At 56.4% G+C, this 23,471-nt stretch overlaps 1 protein-coding gene across 2 annotated transcripts; it reads right to left on the reverse strand.

The window, feature by feature from the left end:
- Positions 1–87: 87 nt before the first annotated feature.
- CIB2 (calcium and integrin binding family member 2) lies at positions 88–19,170 on the reverse strand. 2 transcript variants are annotated; one of them, XM_075535673.1, is made up of 6 exons: positions 19,017–19,170; positions 10,791–10,825; positions 5,578–5,689; positions 2,804–2,951; positions 1,079–1,274; positions 88–660 (listed from the first exon to the last, which is right to left on the reverse strand). In XM_075535673.1, exons 1-6 carry the CDS (start codon positions 19,065–19,067, stop codon positions 639–641), a joined length of 564 nt encoding a protein of 187 aa, XP_075391788.1. In that variant the 5' UTR covers positions 19,068–19,170; the 3' UTR covers positions 88–638. The 2 variants fall into 2 exon arrangements, with proteins under 2 accessions (XP_075391788.1, XP_075391790.1); XM_075535675.1 differs by lacking the exon at positions 19,017–19,170 and adding an exon at positions 18,648–18,665.
- Between the last annotated feature and the right edge of the window lie 4,301 nt (positions 19,171–23,471).

Here is a 23,471-nt window from a genome sequence, read left to right on the forward strand (position 1 = left end):
GACCAGGAGAGAAGGCCCGTCGAGCGCCTTCTGACATGGGTGGGCGCAGGGTCCTGCCCGGAGAGCTCCCAGATCAGCAGACAACACTTGCCAGTGAGGCTCTCATGTTATTGGGAAGGGTGGACAGGGTGGTGCTCGGCCCCACAGGCCCTTGGGCCCAAAGTGGACCAAGTTTCACATTGGGGGGTGGGGAGGGGGGTACAGGGGGTGGGGTGTGACCCAGCCTTGGGTTTTTGAAGAAAGATTGCATAGCTCATTAAAGCCGTGTCCCCACTCCACCCCCCCTTTTTTTTGCACTCTGCCCTAGGCAGCTGGGGAGGGGGTCCCTCCGATTGTTAGGAATGGAGCTAGGGGTGGGGTTGGGGTAGGGGTAGAGAAGAGGGAGAGGTACCTGGAGGGGCCTCAGGTCTGGGGTGGAACCACAGGGACCTGGGAAGGGGCCTGTTCCTCACGGCCCACCCCGCCTCCCTCCCCTGGGTGAGGCGGGTTGTTTTTTGCTGAAAGGGCTACAGGAAATGTTCGTGGGTGTAAACTCCAGAGGCCGGGGCTCCTTTCCCAGGGCGCCAGGGGGTCACATCTGTACAGACAGCAGGGCTGCAGGGTGGGCTCCTGGGCCCTGCACCACAGCGGCAGCATCCTCAGATCCGGACGTGGAACGTGCTGGAAAGAGAGAGAATAAGAGGGGTCAGAGGCCCTGCACGGAATGACTGATAAAGCAAACCAGGCCCTCGGCCTGCCCCGCCAGCATCCCTCGGGGGCTCTGCAGGAACCCCCTAATCCATCCATGCTGAGGTTCTTGTGTGGACCAGGCTTGGGGGAACCCGCTGTCCCAGGGATTCCAGCTCTCCCATCACAACCCCGGGACCCCAGGGCCCTCACCCTTCTCATATCGAGAGTCTGGCCCTGAAGAAGTCCACAGCCCCCAACGTAACCTCCTGCCAGGGCCTGCTGGGTACTACTGCTGTCGTGAGCCGCCTGAGACACAGCCCATAGAGTCCCAGACAGCCAGGCTGCCTGGCTCTGGCCCCATGTGCAGGCCATGCTGGGCCCAGCCCACCCTCCCTCCCAGCAGTGGCACCTGAGAAAGTCAGGGGCCTTGGCGATCATGTCCTCAAAGTCGGCGAAGCCCAGCTTGCCGTCGCCGTCCAGGTCGGCCTCCTCGATGACCTTCTCACACACCAGCACCACCTCCTCCTCATCCAGCTCTGACTTGGTCAGCCGCGCCAGGGTCATCTCAAGGTCTTCCTTGCAGATGAAGTTGTCCGTGTTGAAGTCTGTTGGGGTTGGAGATGCTCCAGGCGGGGCTGAGCCCTGGTCCTATGCTACCTCTTCCTTGGCCCCTCCTAAGCCTGATACTTCCCTGCCCTTCCCAGCCTCTGGAGTCCCCAAAGCACCTCCACCTATACTCTGGGGACCCTGGATGTTTGTCCTGGCTGATAGAGGGTCCCCCAGGCCCCAGTTCACCCACGCGGGGTATCTGAAAACCTCATGTCTGATACATTCATACTCACGGCAAAACTGCACGAGGACTGGGCCCCCATCATATGCTGGACACCACTCAAGAGTTCAAAGCTGAGGCTCCCTGCAGTGTCAGGCCCAGGTCCAGTGGCCTCCCTGGCCTCACCACACAGGGGATCCTGTTTGACCTCTACAGCCACAGACACCGACTCCCACACAGGGCCGGGATTCAACCAAGGCCAAAGCCCCTCCGAGTCAGAGCGGGATCCTGAGCTGGGCCTGTTGGACTGGGCTGCCAGTTGTCTGACACGCACTGGGCTGCTGCGGCCAGTCCCAGGGTCAGGAGGCGCAGAGGCCCCGGGGGAGGGGCTTCGTGGCTGACTTGTGTGCGCACACACCAGAGAACATGGTGTATTCTGTCTGACAAAAGGCACTACTGTGGCGACATGGCTCAGAGCCGGGAGTGGAGAAGTCAAGCTCTCCTGTCCCCAGTGTTCAATTCATCCACTCAGTCTCTCGGGTGGGGGCATCATTCTATTTATCTGTCTGCCACCTCCCAGCCATCCTTCGAGTCTCATCTCCAACACCACCCCCAGGAGGGGCCTTCCCAGAGGGAGGGGCTCCCCTGGGGATCCCTCCTTGCCCACTGACAGGGCGCAGGCCTTCGGGGCCCGGATGGAGGTGGTAACCCTTGTTCCTGAGCCCTCTCCGGGACTGGGAGTCCGACGTGGATCTGTGGCTGAGCCAGGGTGCTGGCTTAGATTGCCCTTGACTGCTCTGATCCGGTCAGGGCCTGGGCGTCCCCCTCTGAGGACTGCCCAGGATTCACCAGCGCATGGGCACACAGGGCATGGGCGGCTTCCTTCCACTGTGGGCGTCCCATGGCTCACAGCGCCCCGGTGCCCCCTGGTGGCCTGTGAGGAGGCTGGGCCGGAGGGCAGCGTGGCAGCCTCAGTCACCACCCGGGCGCCCGGTTCATGCCTCCAAGCCGCAGAGTGCTCTTTCTGGACTATACAGAGGCCCTCCCCAACCTGACACCCATCAGGGCGCTGGTCCCCCAGTTCTTTGACCCCGATTTACCTCTCCCAGCTCAAGGTGACCCCTCATCCCTCCCCATCCTCATCACAGGCCCTGCTTCAATGGCATCCATGTGGCCCCTCCTGCTGGTAACCATCCCTACCCTGGGTGCGCCCCAGCCCCACCTCTCCTGGCCTCAGGACCCCCACAAATGGCCCTTGCATGCACTGCGTCCCCCGGCCCCAGGGCCCCGCAGTGGAGAGCCGGCAAGACCTGGTCATGCAGGGACCCCAACGCCACCACCCTCCACACCGGGGCGGCTCCGCACCGTAGATCTTGAAGGCGTAGTTTGCCTTGAGGTCGCGGGGCGCTGACTCACAGAGCACGGAAAACATGTCCACAAAGTCGTTGAAGGTGAGGTTGCCCTCACCATCCTCCGAGAAGGCCTCCACAATCCTCTCCTTGAAGGGGTTCTCCTGAAGACGACAGCGGGGACCCACCCCAGGGCCGGGTCAGCTGAGGGGGCTTGGGGCGGCTGCTCGCACGCGCTGCCTCATCCCAAGCCTCAGTTTCCCCATCTGTAACCCCTGGCCCCAGTTACGCAGGACGGCGCGGGGCCCTGGTGGCACCGTGATGACGCAGTGGGCTGTGAACGGTGAGGTCGGCAGTCTGAAACCACGCAGGGGCCTTCTGTTCCTGGAGAGAGTGACAGGCTTGGAAACAAATCCTCAGGGGCAGGCCTGCCCAGTCCTATGAGGTCGCTCTGAGTCGCCATCGACTTGAAGGCAGGGAGACTTTATAGGACTGAGCCGCATGGGCTCTGTGGGCTGTAATTCTTTACAGGAGCCAAAGCCGTCCCCTGCTGAACAGCAGCGGGCTTACTGTGCTGAACTTGCACTTTGCAGCCGGGTGCTTAACCACTGCGCTACCAGGGCTCTGAGATGGAACTACTGGGTGGTGACGTGGGTGCAGTGAGTTACCACAACCAGAGCCCAAACCTGCTGCTGTTAGGTACGCTGGGACTCGGAGGCATCCTACAGGACCAAGGGTGAGCAAATTGCCCCCTCTTCCTCCCCAGGGGCAGCACATGGGTTTGAACCCCTGACTTTGCAGCTAGGAGCTAAACTATGTAGAGTGCTACTGTGAGGCCTGGGTCCCAGAAGAGCGTACCAGCGACCCTCTGGAACCGAGTGGAACTGCTCACGGGGTCTCTAAGTCTTTCTGGGAGTAGACAGCCTCATCTTTCTCCTGAGGAGCGATGGTGGGGCTTGAGCCACCAACCTGGCAGTGAGCAGTCCAGCTTACCCCACGGCACCACCACTGAGACAAACCGCAAAGGCCTCACTGACCCAAGGCAGCTGCAGGGACTAGTCTGCACCCAGAGGAGCACGTGGAGGCCCCTCCCTCAACGTTCAGAGCTATGGCCCAGCAAGTGACCACCACAGCCTGGCCATGGGCAGCCCTCAGCTCAAGTGTGTCTGGCCAGCACCATGGGAGACAGAAGTGGGGCCAGGTGAAGCAGCAAGGGCCACAGAGCCAGCTCAGACACACTCCTCCCCTCAGCTGGCAACCACCCAGTCTAAACCACCAGATCCATTGTTGTTGAGTATGACTCACAGGAACCTTAGAGGGAAGAATAGGGTCATCACCATAGAGTTTCCCGAGGAGCCCTGTGCTGCTAACTGCAGAGTCAGTAGTTCAAAACCACCAGCTGCTCCTCAGGAGAAAGAAGTGGCTTTCTGCTCCTATAAAGAGCTACTCTGACTGATAGGGTCACTATGAGTTGACTCCATGGCAGGGAGTTTGGCTTTTTAATAGGATTCCCGAGGCTGTAATCTTTACAGGAGCAGACGGCCTCGTTTTTCTTCCATGGGGTAGCTGGTCGGGTCGAACCTCTGACCTTTTGGTAAGCAGCTGAGCACTGAGCCACTAAAGTACCAGGGCCTGCTCCCTCTCAGATGCCCCCTCCCCCAGAGTGTCATGTCACCTGCTGTCTTCTGATCCCAGAGAACCTGGGGCCCCATCCTACTGAGTCAGCCCCACTCGGTCCCCTCTCCACACCAGCATGGGGACCTCAGACACAAACCACAGGGCCCCTGCCGGTGAGGGCCAATGGGCGGTGCCAGCTACACTATGCCAGGTTGGGTACTTGCCCAGGGCTGAGCCTGGGGCTCCCTGTCCTCCAGGACCAAGGTTATAATCAGGCCCAAGCTGTAATGCCATGGGGGCTCTGAGCCCACCTGCAAGCCATACATCCAGGCCTGGCCAGGCTACTTGTCTAATCTCACAGCATGGGGGTGTGGCCCCAGTGCTTCCTTAAGGTGGAAGTGCACTTCACATTTGAGATCAAGACACACGGAATAACAGTGAGTATTATTACTCGAACCATGTTCAGCTGCATTATCTGGAAATAGACAACAGGGTGTGAGATTTTTATTTCATGTTACTATGTGGTCTGTAAGAAGCCCTACCTAGTGGGTTAAGTGTTGGGCAGCAAACTACAAGGTCAGCAGTTCAAAGCCACCAGTAGCACTCCGCCGGAGAAAGATTGGACTTTCTACTCCCGTAAAGTGTTATAGTCTTGGAAACCCACAGGGGCAGCAGTTCTACCCTGACCTGCAGGGTCGCTATGAGTTGGCATCCACTGGATGTTAGTGAGTCTGGCCTTTTCCTCTATGTGGTCTGTGGACCAGCAGCAGCAGCAGCAGGTGCCCTGGGGAGCTTGTGAGAAAAGCAGGCCCCGTCCCGGGCCTGCTGAGCCTGATCAGCATTTGGAGAAGCTGCTCAGGAGATCTGTGTGCAGTTGACATGCGAGATGTGATCTGGTGACTTCAGAGAGACTTCACGCCGATGAGAGAACACAAGGGCGAGTACCAATGAACAAAAGGGGCAGCAGGGAGCTGGGCCAAAGCCCCACAGACCGGGGGTGGCCCTGCTCCACAGGACCCCGCTAACCCCCCCCCCCCCCGCACACAGCCCCTTCCTCAGCAAGATGGGGAGAGTGAGGCAGAAAGGAGCTTAATTCCCCAGTGCTACACAGCCCCTGCGTAGGACACTGAGTTGTGGGTCTCTGCCTCCGCCCTGCCCAGCGGCCTCTCATACCCGGAGCTCCGGCATCTGGATGATGAGGCTCATGGGCACATGGACGATGGGGCTCTTCCTGTAGTCCATGGGGACGAGGTTGGGGGCCAGCTCGTAGAACCGGGAGTGGAGCCTGCAAGGGAAAGAGGAAAGCACTGGGGGTAGCTGCCGCAAGGGTCTGCCTGCGCCCTCCGTCTTGGTGCTGGAGACACACCTGGGCCAGGGGCTGGGCCTTCTGCTCTGCACAGTGGTGTGGGGATTGGGAGAGATGATGTAGGCTCTGCCCAGACCTCTCTGCTGATTACCAGATTATGTGCTGGTCCTGTTTCCACCACCTACACCCACTACCCCTACCCAAATACACACAATCACCCCCCCCACACTACTTCTACATACGTACACATACCATCACCACCTACATATGCCACCTACACCTACACACACTGCCCCTACATATACCTCTACCTACACACATATCACCACCACCTAAACACCACCACCTGTACCTACACATTACCACCTACACCTACACACACACACCACCACCTATACACACACCACATCACTACCACCTGCACACATGGTACCACCATTACACACAGACAACCACAACTTACAGACACGTCACAAGCACATACACGCACACACCAAGACCAATACACACCGCCACCTACACACATACCACCACGTCCTCCACCAGCCCCGGGGATCCTTTAAGAGCCAAGGGTCTTCTGTGTACCAGGTACCTCAACAAAACTCCCTCCAAACCCTCCACCAGCCCACTCCCCGTCCTGCTGCCTTGCCTTCTCGGGCGGGGAGCACCCAGTTTGATGGACTCACCAGCTCACAAGAGGAGTCCGAGTGGGGAAGGGTAGCAGGTCGCACATTGGGCCACTTGGACCTCCAAGGGAGAAAGATGAAGCTCTCTATTCTTCTATGATTTACCGCTCTGGAAACCCACAGGGGCAATTCTACTGTCCTCACTGGTTGCTATGAGTCGGAATCGACTGGGTGGCTGGGAATTCGTTTGGTTTGGGTTGGACCCAGCTCACATGGACCACACAGCCCACCGTCTACCACCACAGGGCCAGGGCTCCCTGTATGGGAGCTACTATGTGGACTCTCCTACTTCACCTAATCCCCAGACCACCTCCTAGGTAAGTGGAAGTTGCCGAGAGCAAAGTGCCCACCCTGGGCAATGAGCAGCGGGACTGGGATCTGAACGCAGGCCCATGGGGTCCCAAACACCTGGCTCTTCCCTACAAGCCAGGCTACCCCGTTAGCAGCAGGTTCAGCTCCTTGTCAGGGCAAACCCAAAGCAAAATGCCACAGGTGCACTTTATCTGTCCTGCACCCGGGTGACAAGGGTCTGAAACATTATATTCCTTTATATATATCAATTGTTCAAATTCCTTGAAAAAGATAGTAAATACTAAATGACAATGTAGATGATAAGGAAACAAAAACCAAAGGGGTCAGAAACCACAAGGAATTCCCATAGGTCCCCAGCCTCCCCCAGCAAAGAAACCCAAAAGCTTGTCCTTTGGGTCACAGGAGGGGTCAGCAGATACCAGGGCGACAGGATGGAGCCGGCACTTCCCACAAGAGGGCGCCCCAGGGCTTTGCTGGCGGTTCCCCAGGATCAAGAACTTGGACCCTTGCTACACAGTCCTTCCTTAAGCAGCACGACCAGGGCTTGAGAGCCACCATTTGTGGCTTCGTGTGCATTTTGACAGACCTACTGTGTTTCCAGCTGCTACACTCCCCACTTCTCCTCAGGGTTCCCACATTTTGGGGTGTTTCTGGGGTTGGTTTAAAGCTCCAGAGTTATGTGGGGTATATAGAAGGAGCTTGGGTTTGAGCCCCATAAGACCTCTCACGAGCTGTGTGGCCTTGGGGGAGTGGGGGAGCCTGAATATTAATTTTCCTGCCAGTAAAATGGGGGCTTGCCTACTTTCCCTACACTTGTGAGGAGTAAATTATCTGTCATCGCCGAGTCACTTCCAATCCATGGCAAACCCAATTCCATCAGCATAGAAAGGCATGCCTTAGGGTTTGAAGTGGTTGGGGGTTTGTTTTCGGAATTAGATCGCCAGCACTTTCTCCTGAGGCACCTCTGGATGAACTTGAAACCTGTGGTTTTGCATCTCTGACCTTAAGGTCATCGGGCCAATGTATAATCCGCTACGCCATCTCAAACAAAACTCAGAGCTCAGAGCCATCGAGGTGGTTCCAACTCACAGTCCCCTGCAGGACAAGGTGGAGCTGCACCTGTGCTGTCCAAGACTGCCACTCTGTAGAAAGTCTTGTCTTCCTCCCGCAGAGCGCCTGATGGTTTAGAACCGCTGACCTTGCAGATCCCGCAGTCAAGCCCAGCAGTACTAAAGAGAATTAATATGCTAGTTCCAAGTAGTATTTAATAGAGTGCCTGGTTTATAGGTACAGTGGCTAACCAGAGGTTAGAGGTCTGAATCTATCCAGAGGCACCTCGGAAGAAAGGGTTGGAGATCGCCCCAAAATTCAGCCACTGCAATTCCAACAGAGCACAGATCTACTGTGACACACATGCGATCACCATGAGTTGGAGAGTTGGCAATTATTGTTATTTCAGGATGTATTCTAGACTGTAAGGATTGCACAAGATTTGGAGATCTAAAGATATATACTATATTAATAGGCAGGAATATGTTAAAAAGTTGGTAGATCAGGTTAAGCATTTAAAAGACCGACTAGCCAAGTAAGAATATATGATTGTACAGACACAGAAATATGTCTGAAAGTTACTACAATATTTACACGGACTGCCCCTGAGAGGCAGGCGTGAAGAGGGAGGCTGACTTTTATGTATCTCTTTACAAATCACATATACATTGTTTGGATTTTAAAGAGCGACATGAGGTCCAGAAGAACTAGATGGTGCCCGGCTATCCCTACTGACCGTCTGGGGCAAAGATTCTACAGAAGAATCTTGATCAAAAGGTGACTGAGCCTCCCCATCGTAGGTCCAGTCCCCTCCCTGCAGGTGGGATGACTGAGGCCTGGAGCCCAGGGAGGGCAAGGCCCTCCTCAGCAACACAGAGGCCAGCAGGTCTGACTGTCTGTCTTCCTCCTGGGGGGCCTTCGGGTGCTGTGCCCTGCCCCACCCCCTCCACGTGGTAAGCTGCACCCTGAGACCTGGCCAGGTGCACGGAGGAAACCTGAGCAGCCACTCTCCTTGGCAAGCTCAGACCCAACTCGGTGGCAGCCATGGATCAGTGACATCAAGTCACAGATAACCATCTCTAGGGAGATCCAATTACTCCCAGGACCTTGCTCTTCTACCTGCAAACTGAGCCCCCTCCCCACTCCCTATTTGGCAACCTTCCTTTCTATAAGGATGAGCTTAGGGCCCATGCTCCCCTAGCTCCCTGTTAAACTGGTTCCTGAATGTCCCCTGTGGACAGAGGCCCGCCCCACCCAGCCAGGGCCCCAACATATTCTGCTGTTGTTATCCAACCCTTTAGGACGTCTATTTTTTAACTCGAAGTGTGTTACAAGGGGGCTTCAGACGTCTGTGAGGAAACCCAGGCTCTTTTGATTCCACTTTCCTACAAACGGATTGAAGTGTCCTTATGCAGGCGTACCGTAGGAACATTAGGGAAGAGAACAGGCCGAGAAGAGGAGAGGAAAATGGTAAGACTAATCGTTTTTTTAAAAAGGAAAGAAACATGATCATAAGCCCACTACACAGAACTAACCGCTCCAGTGGAACCTGAGAGCTGGGCCTCGATGGCCACCTTTACCTGGTCCAGCCCGTGAAGCCCTTGTGTGCCACCTTGCTGCCCTCCGTCAGTCACGGGGACAGAGCAGGCCTGACTCCTCCCTCCTCCTGCTGCTGCTCAGCCTGGGGGGGCCAAATCTCCTGTCTCTCACGACACACCCTTCAAACGCGTACCATGGTTCCCAGGAGCCAGAGCCACCGTCTGGTGGGGGAGGCTTGGGCCCAGCCCGACAGCAGAAACCCCACAGGGGAGCCAGCGTGTGAGCCCATGATGAGCCCTGAGATACACCCTGAGAGTTGGGGTGTCAGGGAGATGGAGGGACTTGCAAAGGAGAGGACCGTGGACTTTGAACTTGGGTCTTGAAGGAGGAGGAGATGAGAAAGACGCTCAGGCAGCTGGGACTGCCAGTGCCGAGACTTGGAGGCAAGGTTTCATTTTGCTTTTCCGGCTAGAACAGAAAGTACGGCATCTACAAAGACACCTACATATCCCTCCAACTGCAGCCCAGATCCCGTGGTACAGAGGAAGAAAGAGGTTCAGTGAGGATCAGACACTAGGAACCGGGAGCAGAGCCCGCCCGGGTATACTGATGCTGAAGCCTGGGGCTTTGCCTTCTCTGGGTACCTCTCTGAAGTGAAGTCACCTCTCTGCAGACCCAGGGCTCAGGTCTGAAGAGCAGCCTAGCCATGAGGGACAGCTGAGGAACCCTGTCTGTCAGCTGAGTCCTTGGGGCCCGCCGGGCATCACGGGCAGCTGTACAGGCTCTCGTCCCTGCTTGTCCATCGATCTCCAAGGAAAGTGATCCTGAGAACTTGCTGGCTTTTAGTGCCACCTGATAGTGCAAGCGAGGGCCCAGCCAGGCGGGGAAGCTGGGTTTCCTAGCATTCTGGGATTCCTGCCCATTGTTTGGCCTGGGGCCCGGAGCAGCCAGCCCCCTCCATCTCTCTAGCCTAGGCCCACCTTCCTACCCTAAGAAGAGGGGCTATGCTGGGGGAGGGAAGAGACCAACAGCTCAGGGTGTTGGGGGAAGTACAGGCCATGCCCCTGACATCTGGACCTCCCAGGACTGATCTAGCAGACGGACCTAGTCTAGCAGACGGGCTCTCACTGCTGCAGGCTCCACGGCTCTGTCACATAGAGAAATGGCAAAGGGCCTGAGTTGGTAGACCAGGGCCCCAGTCACCAGCTGCATGGCCTGGGCCAAGCTCCCAAGCCCCATCTTTAAGGAAGGTTTCTCTCTTATAAGGGTACCAGTGAAGGTTAGAAGTCATCCCACAGAGCCTGGCTTGTAGCTAGCAGATGCCCAGTTCCTGACAGAAAGACCCAGGGCCCAGGGGTGGGAGTGTCTGAGACCACAGAGCAGCCAAGGGGAGGAACTTGAACTTGGCTGCCGCTCTTTCTCTGCTCCCCTAGTCCAGCCAGCATACCCGGGGTCCCAGACCCCGATCCAAAGAGTGAACAAGCCTCACTTACTTGAGAATGTCCTTCTTGTTGAAGAAGCTGCAGTCCTGTGGAGGGGAACCCACATGGTCAGTTGGCTGCCGAGGTCCTCTCACCCCGCCCCTCGCCCCCCAGGGACGGCAGCCTTCAGCGGGCCCTGAGGCTTTGACTGTGGCTCTGAGGTGGATGTGCCCACTTTGGGGCCAGGGAGACTGGCTGCGGTCTAAAGGAGGTGAGGTGGGGGTGGGGGTGGGGGAGCAGCAGGGAGAAGGGGCAGCGAACAAATGCAGGAGCGGGGACTGCAGGGCAGCACATTGCACAGCTGCAGAGGGCACCATTCCCATCTTGCCCCAGGAACAGTGGGCAGCGTGAGGCCCCTGCAGCACCCCCAGCTCAGCAGGTCCAGGCACACAAGCTGGGGACACATGATCACAGCCGGGACGTGTGAAGCCAGGGGGACAGATGAGGACCCTGGGGTGGGGGTGGAAGCAGAGAGAACTGGGGTGTGGGAAGGGAGGATTCTGAGGAAGGGAGGAGATGAGAAGATGGGGAATAGGGGGGGTCTTAGGGGAGGATAGCCAACCCTGCAGAGGAGCCAGCAGCATCTGCATGGAGAGTGGGCCCCAGGTCCCCAGGTAAGCGTTACGCAGGGTGGAGACAGCACTCATCTCGGAGGTCTCACCCCATCTCAGGGGGTCCTGTCTTCCTGCATCACAGCCTGGCCTGCCCACACGAGCTCCAACCACCAGGAGCCTGAGACTATTGTTGCCACGCCAGGCCTTTGCCCTCCAGCTCTGCAAAGGGGTCTCCAGGCATGGCATGCTGACCAGCGCTAGCTCTGAGAATGGGCAAGTGGCCACAGCCCAGGCTGATCGACAGCTGGACTTGCCTGGACGATGTCTGCAGCCACAGGGATGCTGGATGGCAGGCTGAGCAGGACCAGAGGGGAAGCACACCCCCAGGTCTCCACTGGGCATTGCAGCAGAGCCGAAAGCAGGGAGTTAGTGGGACTTTCCAGGACCTGGTTAGTCACAGATTGGGCTGCTAACCACCAGGTCAACAGTTCAAAACCACCAGCCACTCCTCGGGAGCAAGATGAGGCTTTTACTCCCATAAAGAGTTACAGTCTCAGAAACCCACAAGGGACATTCTACTCTGTCCTATAGGGTCGCTACGAGTCAGCATTGACTTGATGGCAGTGAGGTTGTTTTTATTTAGCTTCGCAGGAACCTGGTGGGGGCAGGGCGGAGGTGTGTGTGTACAGAGGTTTGCACTCCACCACTCTGCTAAGCCCCACCACCCCCCCAGAGGCATGGGAGAAGAGAGACCTGGGGCTCTGCTGCTTTAAGGATTATGGCAAACCCCCCACGAAGTCTTGGCACGCTGCCACCCGTGAGTCACGATCACCGGACAGCAACTTTCCTTTTTCTCTCCAAGTCTGCCCCTCTGTGCTCTTGTTGCTCTCTGGGAGTTGGACTGAGGACCCCTCACTCTGCTTTGCCCTATGTGAGAACTTGGGGGCTTCCCTGAGGGGGCTCATGGTGCTTGTTTGAGCCAGGACAAGGTTCAATCTCGGGAAGCAGCATCCCAGCCCCACCCAGCACAGACTAAAAACTCCTTTACCAGCCTAGCCAGTCTGAGACTCCGGCTGGAGACCAAGAGGGGCTTTCTCAACAGACTCCAGACACCGGGAGCAGGCAGCAAGGTGGGCTGGCTGGGCCTTTCAGGTACAGGCCTCTCCCAGCCTAGCGCTGCCCTCGGGGGAGGACCAGGGATCTCCTAACTAGCCTAGGGGGTCTTTGGCAGAAATGGGAATGGGGAGTGGTACTTACTCCACCCCCACCCCCCACATGTCCTTTTCCCACTCCTGTCTCAGCCCCTGGGTCAAAGAGGAAACACTAGCCATTACCAAGGGCGAATGCTACTGGCAACAGACACAAACTCACCCGATAGGGCAGAGTAGAATGGTGCCTGTGGGCTTCAGAGACTGCAACTCTTTACAGGAATGAAAAGCCTCCTCTTTCTTCCTTGGAGAGGCTGGGTGACTTTGAACTCTTGACTTTGGGGTTAGCAGCCCAACATGTAACCACTTCGCCGCCAGGCCTCCCACACAGAGGCAAACACATCTGCATAATGCGAGTCTTTCACTGCACCTGCTCAGAGGGTTCTGCGCCAATGGCCTTTGAGACGTGGCTCCTGGGGCCCCAACCGGCATCTGGGACCCAGGTGTACAGAAGTGGCCCAGGCCCCACTCAGCTCCATAGCTGAGACTCTGGGGGTGGGGCCAGCAAACTGCATTGAAGCAGCCATCCCGGTGAAGTGAGCCCTGAACTGATAGTCAGCTCCTTAACTGGAGCGCCTCATTAGAACCCGTCCCCCCCACACCCCCACCTTCAGGCATCACCATGCCCCCAGATGGGCCCCAGCACCCCTGCTGTGCGATCCAGACAGGGGGTGTTTTCAAGGGCCCTGAGAGGAGTCTGATGTGCAGACCAGGCTGAGAACCAGAGCCTGTGGACTTGGTCTGGGACTAAGCCCACCCACCACCCACCACAGTCAGTGGGTCGGTACCACACACAGGGGCCCCCAGGGGTTTCCAGGCCGTCAATCTTTACAGGAGAAGAAGGCCTTGCCTTTCTCCTATAGAGTGGCTGGTGGTGTTCAACCACTGACCTTGTGGTCAGCACTCAAGCACTTACCCGTGCTGTGGGCTCTGAGTGCAGTTTCGTTTTGCCCTCCCCCAGCTTCTGGGGGCAGGCATTTTCTCCCCATGCTACAGGTGGGGAATATCATCAGCAAAACAACATCACAGCCATGACCCAGGAGAGGGGACTGGAAGTCAGGCCTGGGGCTCTCTGACCCCTGCCCTACAACCACCGACAGAAGCACCTTGTCACGTTCCACCTGGCTCACAGCAGGTGCTCAGTACAGGTCCGGGATGAGTCTTTCCCAAAGATGGCTTCCGTACCCGCGACTCCATTAGAATAGAAACCCCCGGGCTTCTGAAAGCACCCTGCCACATCTTTCTCCCGAGGAAGGCTGGGTCCGAACCGCTGACCTTTCCGGCTAGCAGCCAAGTGCTTTAACCATTGCGCCACTGCAGACAACCCACTGAAGGCATTGACTTTGCTAACTTAACCTTTCCCCGCTTCTAGAACATTCAGCAACCTGCTTGTTTCTAGGTTTTTCTGCGTTACTGACAAAGCTCTGTGACTGAAGGCTTGGCTTTTCCTGCTGCCAACTCCTTCCCTGGGCCTGGGAGCAAGGCAGCAGCCTGTAGGCCCTACAATGTAGGGCGTCATGTGGCCGGTGGCCCCGAAAGCTTTTTGAGACTTTGAACAGCCTGGCAGAGGAAACGGACAGCCGGTTGAGAAGCCAGACTCAGGGTCAATCTTGCTTTGGACCAGTGGTTCTCAACCTTCCTAATGCCACAACCCTTTCATAGAGTTCCTCATGTGGTGGTGACCATCCCCTCCCCCCTTCATTGCTACTTCATCACTGTCATTTTGCTACTGTTGTGTATCCGGCGACCCCTGTGAAAGGGTCGTTTGACCCCCAAAGGGGTCTCGGCCCATAGCTTGAGAACCAATGCTTTCACCCTGAGCAAGCCTGCCTGCTTTCTGAGCCTCGGTTTTTGCACCTGTGAAATGGACACAGCGCCTCTCAGAAAGGGGTGCAGTGGGAACCGAGGAGATAAGTGATAAGTGCAGGAAGCCGATAGCTGATGGGGGCTCAACAATGGCAGCCACTACCCCATGACGCTGTGGCCTCCATTGGGGCCTGCAGCCCTATGTGTGCCCCTACTCTGGCGTCACCAGACAGAGACCCTGCCCCATCCCACGCAGGGCTGTCCACTATAGCGACATGTCCGGAGGCGCTTTTCCTCTCTGAGCACAAAGGCAGTCACTGCTTGCTTCCAGAGAGTCGTCATGATGGTATTCAGGCAAAGCACCCCCACCCCGCTCAGGTCATGATCACGAGGGGCGGGGTGGGGAGGGTGGAGGGGGCCTAGCCCCAGAGGGTGGGCTCTCTGGACCCTGGCAGCAGAAGGCAGCCTGGCAGGGAGGCTGGACATTTACAGTGAGCAACTAGAGTTCTGCCTCCAAGCCTGTTTCACCTTAACCCCTCCTCCTTCTGCCAACTGAAAACCGAATATACTGCCACAGAGTCCATGCCAACCCACAGAGACCTGCAGGACAGGGCAGGACTGCCCCTGCCAGTTTCTGAGACTGTCACTCTGCACGGGAGTAGAAAGCCCCGTCTTTCCAGCTGATCCAAATCCGTTTCGTCCCTCAGAGGTCAACTCCCGGGCTACCTCCTCCAGGCAGCCTCCCAGCGGCAGGAGCCAAGACATAGCTGGGTCTCAGCTGGAGTGGATGCCCACTCTCCGTCCAGCTATGCCAGCTCAGGCCTCCCCCAGTCCTCCTGACCACCTCGTCAGCCCTCAGCCAAGCTCCAAAGCGAACTCAGTTGATTCCCACAAGAGCACAGCAGGATTACTGGTTGTCCCCATCCTAAGGGTGTGTGGGAGACACACTGAGGCTCAGAAGGGGACAGTGACTTGCTAAGGCCCACAGCATCAACTGTCTATTTACAACCGGGTCCCAGAATCCCTGTCTGGAGTGCTCTCCTCTCCTGAGAGGGGGGGCCTTAACAAGGGCTGTTGGTTTCCAAGAGCCTCTTCTGGGCCTGGGGAAGGGACATACGGTGGGGGGTGGGGGTAGCAATGACCCAGAATAAACCATTTTGTGGCCTCAAGAAGCTTGGTGTGTGGGGTCAAGGGTGGGGTGGCGACTGGATGCACCCAGCTAAATGGAACAGGGGCGGGAGAGTCAGGGTGCCCTTCCTCAGGAGGTGGAGGCCAGGCAGGGCTGGTGAAGAGGTAGGAGTGGGCTGTGGACACCGGAGAGTCAGGGCAGAGGGGCTCAGCTAGAAGCCCCCCCACCGGCATGCCCGGAACCTGCTCGGATGAGGCTGAGCCCTTGCTGCAGACTGCTGTGCCCCAGCTCTGTGGAGGGGAGGCTAGTGGCTGTGTTCTGGAAAGTCTCCTGGCACCTACAGTCTAAGAACAACTCCCCAGGGTCTCCCGAGCCCAAAGGGACTCAGTTCACACAGCTACAAGGGGATCCTTGGATCCCCAGGGGGAAACTTCTTCATGAAGGTGATGCTCACTGTGTCTGGTGGGAGAAGAGGGAGGGAGAAGGAGTGAGAGAATCCATGGGCTGGGCAGGTGGAGACGGGCAGCAGAGAGGAAGCCAGGCCAAGGGCTGGGCTGTGGGCACCAAGGGGAGGGACCCCAAAGGTGAACCATGGAAGAGGCAGAGTTGTAGGACTTAGTCTTAACTGAAAACAGGGGCTGGGGGCAGGCAGGAAGGTGGGTGGCAGCAGCCGCAGTAGCAGAGGGTTCCGGGGAGGCAGGTGCACCCTGCTTAGGACATGCTGGCTTGCAGGGGACTGACCTAGAATGCCAAGGTCTGGGTCGAAGGTGAGTCTGGAGGAATGGCCAGCACACACCTGGGGACTGGGGAGAGCGGTACCCTTCCCTGAAAGCCCACTCACCACCAGGCCCGAGGGGTCACTAGGGTATGGGGCACCAGGGCTCTCCACCCCCTCTGCCTGGTGCTGGCTGGAGAAGCAGAGGGAAGATGTGGCTCTCGGGTTTCACTGCTCTCATTTCTCCCACCCCAGGGGGCAGGCGGCGGGCGGGCAGGCAGGGGTGAGCCAGCGCTGGCCAAGGATCAGAACCCAACACTGGGCTGGCTCAGGTGGGTAACCCAATGCCAGGCTGGTCTGAGAAGGAACCCAGGCTCCCGCTTCACTTCTAGGTCTGGTCGGTGTGCCTGCCTGTCTGCACCCACCTCCCAGGCTGTGCGCACCCTGCCCCCTCTACCTGGAAGGGCTCTTTGGGATGGGTTTTCAGTGGCTGACTTTGGAAGTAGGTTGCCAGGCCTTTCTCCCGCCGTAGCCTGGAAGTTCCACTGGAACCTGAAGAGTACCATAAGCACAGGTGGTGGGTGCGCAAGAGGCCCAAAGGCCGGGAATGAAGCCCAGGTCTTCTGGCACGGAAGGTGAGAATCTTGCTTTAGGCCTCCACCTTCCTTCTCTACAAAGCGGGACACCCAAGCTTAAAGCCCTGGACCACCAGCTGCAAAGTGGGGTGCCCACGGTTAAAGCACTGGGCCACTAGCTGGAAGGTTGGCAGTTCTAGGCCCCCCCAGAGGCTTCTCAGAAGACAAGTCTAGCAATCTGCTTGTGGAAAGTCAGAGGTTCGAAAACCCTGTTCTGAGCACGTGGGGCAGCCACTGGGTCAGACTGGCCAACAACAAAAGCAAATGAGGACTAAGAAGCCACTGCACACAGAGCCCTGGTGGTAAAGGGGTTACTTGTTGGGCTACGATTCGCAAGGTCAGCGGTTTGAAACCACCAGCGGCTCCATGGTTGAAAGACAGGACTTACCATGCCTACAAAGAGTGGAAGAGTTTCGGAAACTCCCAGGAGCAGTTCTACCCTGCCCTGTGGGGTTTCTGAGTTGGCAGTGAGTTTGGTTGGTTTTTGTGTGAACTGATAGTGAACTGATGTGCAGAGGCTTCACGCACATTGTCAGACACACACACCAACTCCAAACTCATGGCCACCGGGTGGATCCCCACTCCCAGGGACCCACAGGGGCTCCCGTCTTCCTTCTCAGGGCCTCACACGAAGGAGCCTGAGAAACCTGGGTTACAGACACCCAGGGCTCCCTGGAGGAGAAGGGCCCCGTGTTTTACCTCCACGCCAGCAGAGGGCTCCCATTCTACCCGCCCTTTCCTTCCCACCAGAATAAACACACAAGAAAGCCACAGGCATTGACAGAGACCCAGCTGAACTCAGAGAGGACACACCATGCAGCCCCGCTGCCTGGCGGAAGCCGGGAATAGTCTTCAGAGTTGGGCCTTAAAGGATTAGAGGTCACCTGGAGAGAAGGGAGCAGGCACCCAGGCCAAGGCAACTGTGGGCAAAACCAAGCCCACTGGGGTGAGATGGGGATCTACTTCACCTCCCAGCGAGCTGCAGAACTGCTCCATAGGATTTCCGAGGCTGCGAATCACTGGGGAAGCATACTGTCTCGTTTTCCTCCTGGGGAGCAGCTAGTGAGTTCAAACAGCCAGTCTTTTGGTTAGCAGCCCCGATACCTTACCCACTGAACCACCAGGGCTCCTGGAGTGAGCAAAGAACTGTGAATAGTTCTTGGGCAGGGGTGTGTGTGCACAGCAGCAGGGACAGGACTGGAGGAGGTCGTGGTTGCAGAAGCAAACAGCTGGGCCTCTTCCTGCAGGAGCTGGGCAATGTGGAAAAGTTAGCATGTGGATGGAAGAGCACTGGGATCTCGGATAGGATCGCAGAGCTTCCTGGAATGGTGCCTGTCCTGGAGACATAGTGGGCTACTAACCCCCAGAAAGAGGAGGTTTTCTACTCCCATAAAGAACAACAGCCTCAGCAAGCCAAGGAGCCCATTCGACTCTGTCCTCCACCACCAGTCAGAGGCCAGCCCAGAGGTGGTGCTAACAGTTAATGCTAACCCAAAGGCTGGAAGTTTGAATCCACCTGGAGGAGCCTCAGAACCCAGTGGAGCTCAGTTGGTTCCCACACACGGGGGAATGCCATGGGTAGAAATCTACTAAACTGCCTGCCATGGGGGAGGCGGGGATGTGGGGAGCCCTGGAGGGGTCTGGGGGAGCTGAGCCTTGTCAGGCAAGTTCCTAGCTTGCCCTTTTGCTCCAATTATTTCCAGATTGCCTACAAAGACCAAGGAAGCAACTTAAGACCACATTTGAGGGCCCGTAACCCCACGCCTGGCCCAGATGGGGCCCCAGCTAATGTCCGCTTCACAGACAACTCTCCCAGGCCTACCTCTGCTCTACCAGACCACAGAGGGGAGGGTACACAGTCCAGCCCCGCATGGCTGAACGCATCATTTCTGCGCCAAGGTGGACGCGTGGATGGGTGGCTGCCGGAGCGGCTGGGTCCTGTCCGTGGACGGGAATAAGAAGGCTGAATGGGGACGCGCGAGGTGCGCCGGAGAGAATCTTTCAGCTGAAAAGCACTCTCATTCCACGCATGGGGAAACTAAGGCTGGGCGAGGGGAAGCCACCAGCCCAAGGTCATGTTGCGAGTTGAAGGCCGAGGTAGGATTTGAACGGAGGCCGTGACCAGCAATGGGAAACGGAGGCGCGGGGCCCCGGGGGCGCCACTTCGCGGGCCGGGGCGCGCGGGGTTCACCTGGTAGCTATCCAGCTGCTCTTCCGTGAAGATGGTCTGCTTGTTGCCCATGGTGGTCGCGGCGCCGCGGCTCGCCCACCCAGGCGCCGCCTCCCATGCGCGGCGGCCGGAGCCCCGCGCGCGCGGCCCTCGCCAGCCCAGCGGCCAGCAGCGTCCACGGCGCCGCCCCGCCCCGCCCCGCCCGGCCCGGCCTGCAGCTCCGCCGGAGGGCGCGGGCGCAGCAGCTCTGGAGCGGCGCCGGCTCCGCCTCGCGGCGGGCAGCGGGCAGCGCCCCGGGCTCCGCAGCTGCCGCGCGCCCCGGACCCGCCAGAGGGCAGCCTGGCCGCTGGGGGGAGGTGGCGCCGGGCCGGCCTCCGTGGATGCGCGGCTGAGCGTCCTGGGCCAGGGGCAATCCCAGCCGGGGGTGCAGTTGGGCAGGTTCCTGGTGCCCATTGGGCGAGGGTGGCCAGCGAGGACCCAGGAAAGCGCCCCGAGCCGTGAGTGCGGGAACCAGAAGGTCCGAACTCTTACCAGTCTCACGGCGCCACCTTGGACCAGGAGGGGCCCTGTCAAGCTGACATCCAATGTCACGTGTGGGCCAGGCCAGGGGCACCTCAGGTCCTCTGGGTCCCTTGGGGAGGAGGGCAGGATTTGCTTGGCTTTCTCTGAGCCCGTGAGATTTGAGAGGACTTGAAGGACTTACTGTGTCCAGAGAAGTGTGACAAAGGCCAGGACATTTTGTGGGACCTCTCAGCAAATGCCACCCGACACAGGTGCAATGACAGCAGCTTTTTAGGGGTCCCACACCTGGGTGGAGCAGTGCTGAGGAGTTGGGCGCAGCTGTTCAGAAGCACCAGCCTAGGGAAAATGAAGGCTTTTTAGTCTCGGAAACGCCCAGGGCGGCTCCACTCTGCTGGGCTGCTGCGAGGAGGCACCCACCCCAGGGCAGGGAGCTTGGTGTGGGCGTTCATGCATGCGTGCTTTCTAACCGTGCAGGAGGCACATTGCAACGTCATTTCCATTTTACAGATGAGCAAACTGAGGTTAGGAGAGGTTCAGCAACGCACCCAGGGTCCCACAGCTGAGAGACAGCAGAATCTGGGCTGGACCGGATATGAGATTATATACCTCACCTGCCGTGGACTTTGATGGAGATCCGGACCTTGCGCTTTTAAAGGCCGGGCTTGTTACTTTAGGATCAGGATTCTCAAACCACTAGGAGCAGGTGTCAGAATAACTTAGGCAGTTCCACCGGAGTCTCTGACTAAGGAGGTCTGGGGCAGGGGGAGGTAGTTCTGGGTGTACAGCAAGTTCCCAAGTGATGCTGGGGGTCCAGGAACCCCACATTGGGGACCACTGCTTAGACTGAAGGTTGGGGGGAGGGGCCTCTGGTGTGGCAGGTAACTCTGTTGCTGTCACAGTTCCCTTTGGTGAGCCCCGGGGCTCCTGATCTCCCAGCATTCTTTTGGCCAGCAGCTGACAGCTCACCAGACAGAGGGGTCATGAGAGATGAGGAGCAGGGAGCAAAGTGGGCTGCCCAGCATTGCTGACCAGCCTCCAGGCCATCTTCCTGGCCCCTGTGGACCATTGTTGACAAAAGCCCCAGCCCTGGAGAACCGAAGCAGGAATGTGACCAGGCAGTAGCGGCCATCTGCACGCCCCCTCTCTCCATGTTAAGAGTTGGAAGAACTACTCACTATTACCTTTGGTTCCCTCCTTCCCAGCAGAGATCTTGGAGCTGTTGCAGGGAGGGAGCAGGTAGGGCCACCAGGTGGGGCCACTAAACTCCCTGCCAGTGAGTGGATTCTGACTGGGACCACAGCAATGCCCCTGTGGGTTTCCAAGGCTGTACATCTTTATGGGAGTAGGAAGCTTCATCTTTCTCCAGCGGGGCAGCTGGTGGTTTCAAACTGCTGACTTCGTAGTTGGCAGCCCCAGGAATAATCTGCTAAACTGCTAGGACTCCTTGTTGGGGAGAAAAGAGGCCCCCAATTCAAATATATTTATATAATTGTATTGGGGTCTCTTACAGGTATACATCCAATCATTGTGTCAAGCACATTTGTACATATCAGTGGTTCTCAACCTTCCTAAGGCCATGACCCTTTCATACACTTCCTCATGTGGTGGTGACCCCCAACCATAGTTATTTTCGTTGCTACTTCATCACTGTAATTTTGCTACTGTTATGAATCATAGTGAAACTATCTAATATGCAGGATGTATTTTCATTGTTACAAATTGAACATAATTAAAGCATAGTGATGAATCACAAAACAGTATGTAATTATATATTGTGAAATATTTATTTCTAATTACAAATAAATGAAATTTTGTCTTCAAGTATGGGGTAGCATGGGTAACAGTCTTCACACCGGGTACTTGTATGTGGGCATATCTGCATGTGGGTGAAAGATAGAGGAGTGGTGTCTTGGGTCCTAAGACCATCTGAAATATGTTTTCCGATGATCTTAGGCAACCTCTGTGAAAGGGTCGTTCAACCCCCCAAAGGGGTGGCGACTCACAGTTTGAGACCCACTGGTACACATGTTACCATTATCATTTTTGAAACATTTTCTATTTGAGCTGGTGGTATCAGCTCCTCATTTTTTCCCACTCCCTCCCCCACCCTTGAGAATATATGTATATATATTTCATGTCTTACACTGACCACTGTCCCCCTTCGCCCACTTTTCTGTTGTTCATTCCCTCTGTGTGTGTGTGTGTGTGTGAATTATATGTCGATCATTGTGATTGGTTCCCCCTCCCCACCACCCTCCTGGTATGGCTACTCTCATTATTGGTCCTGGGGGGTTTATCTGTCCTGGATTCCCTGTTTCCAGCTCTTATCTGTTGCTGTTCTGGTCTAGCCAGATTTGTAAGGCAGAATTGGGGGAGGAAGCATTAAAGAACTAGAGGAAAGTTGTATATTTTGTGAGTGCTATACTGCACCCTGACTTGTCTCTTCCTTGTGACCCTTCTGTGAGGGGATGTCCAATTGTCTAGAGATGGGCTTTGGGTCTCTAATCTGCACTACCCCTCATTCACATCAATATGATTATTCTGGGTCTTTGATGCCTGATAATTGATCCCATTGACACCTCATGATCACTCAGGCTGGTGTGTTTCTTCCATGTGGGCTTTGTTGTTTCTCAGCTACATGGCCACTTGTTTATCTTCAAGCCTTTAAGACCCCAGACACTATATCTTTTGATAGCCCGGCACTATCAGCTTTCTTCACCACATTTGCTTATGCACCCATCTTGTCTTTAGCAACAGTGTCCGGCAGGTGAGCATCACAGAATGCCAGGTTATTAGAACAAAGTGTTCTTGCATTGAGGGAGTACTTGAATAGAGGTCCAATGTCGGTCTGCTACCTTAATACTTAACATATAAATATACATGCACATGGGTAGCGGGGGAACAGGGCACCCATCCAAGGGGAGAGTGTAGTTTATATCTCCATAAGGAAACCTGGTGCTCCAAGACATGAATGCAACATACTGGCATGAAGCAGGAAACCAGTAGGGAGGTTTGAGGGGCTGACCCCAATCCTAACTACATGGACAGCCCCCTCCCCCCGGAAAAATTCACTTCAGAGGACAGCACTGAAGCTATAGCTCATGTCTGATCAGAGCACACAGAAACAAATGAAGTGGGAGGGAGAGAGAGTGGAGCACATCCTGGCCCACCAAGCCTGAGGACAATATTCCTTCTCAGAGCAGCCAATGCATAGAGAGAACCATAGGGCTGGCCCCACCATAAGACATGATGTCTCTTTCTGACCCATAGAGCTAGGGGGAACAACACTGAAGACAGTGCAGGAATTGTGCCTGATCTGACCCCACCACACTGAGGCGAAACACTAAGGATATGCAACACAACAGCAAGGGGAGTAGAGCAATGAAGTCCCCAGGAAATACCAAAAGTAGACTTTGGGGCCAGGGCATGGCACCCCATAAAACTCGACCGGAAAACACTCCTAAAGGTCAACAAACAGGCCTTTCTTGAACTATTTATAGGCTTTTAAAAAATCATTTTATTGAGGGCTTGTACAACTCATCACAATCCCTCCATCCACCCATGGTGTCAAGCACATTTGTACACTCGTTGCCATCATCATTCTCAAAATATTTTCTTTCTACTTGAGCCCTTGGTATCTATCAGCTTCTCATTTTCTCCTCTCCCTCCATCACGAACCCTTGATAAGTTATAAATTATTATTATTTTTTCATGTCTTACACCGACCACTGTCTCCCATCACCCACTTTTATGTTGTCCATCCCCCTGGGAGGGGGCTATATGTAGATCATTGTGATCGGTTCCCCCTTTCTACCCCACCTTCCCCTTGCCCTTCTGGTATGGCTACTCTCAATATTGGTCCTGAGCAGTTTATCTGTCCTGCATTCCTTGTGTTTCCAGCTCTCATCTGTATCTGGATACACGCTCTGGTCTAGCCAGATTTGTAAGGTAGAA

This window comes from Tenrec ecaudatus, chromosome 17, assembly GCF_050624435.1.
Source record: "Tenrec ecaudatus isolate mTenEca1 chromosome 17, mTenEca1.hap1, whole genome shotgun sequence".
Classification (NCBI taxonomy): Eukaryota; Metazoa; Chordata; class Mammalia; order Afrosoricida; family Tenrecidae; genus Tenrec; species Tenrec ecaudatus.

Excerpts from the sequence above, each read along its gene's own strand:
- CIB2 (XM_075535673.1), bottom strand. The coding sequence starts at position 19,067 with ATGGGCAACAAGCAGACCATCTTCACGGAAGAGCAGCTGGATAGCTAC. Across the intron at positions 10,826-19,016 it reads AGCAGCTGGATAGCTACCAG|GACTGCAGCTTCTTCAACAA; the intron begins GTGAACCCCGCG and ends TCCCCTCCACAG. Across the intron at positions 5,690-10,790 it reads AACAAGAAGGACATTCTCAA|GCTCCACTCCCGGTTCTACG; the intron begins GTAAGTGAGGCT and ends TTTCCCTTGCAG.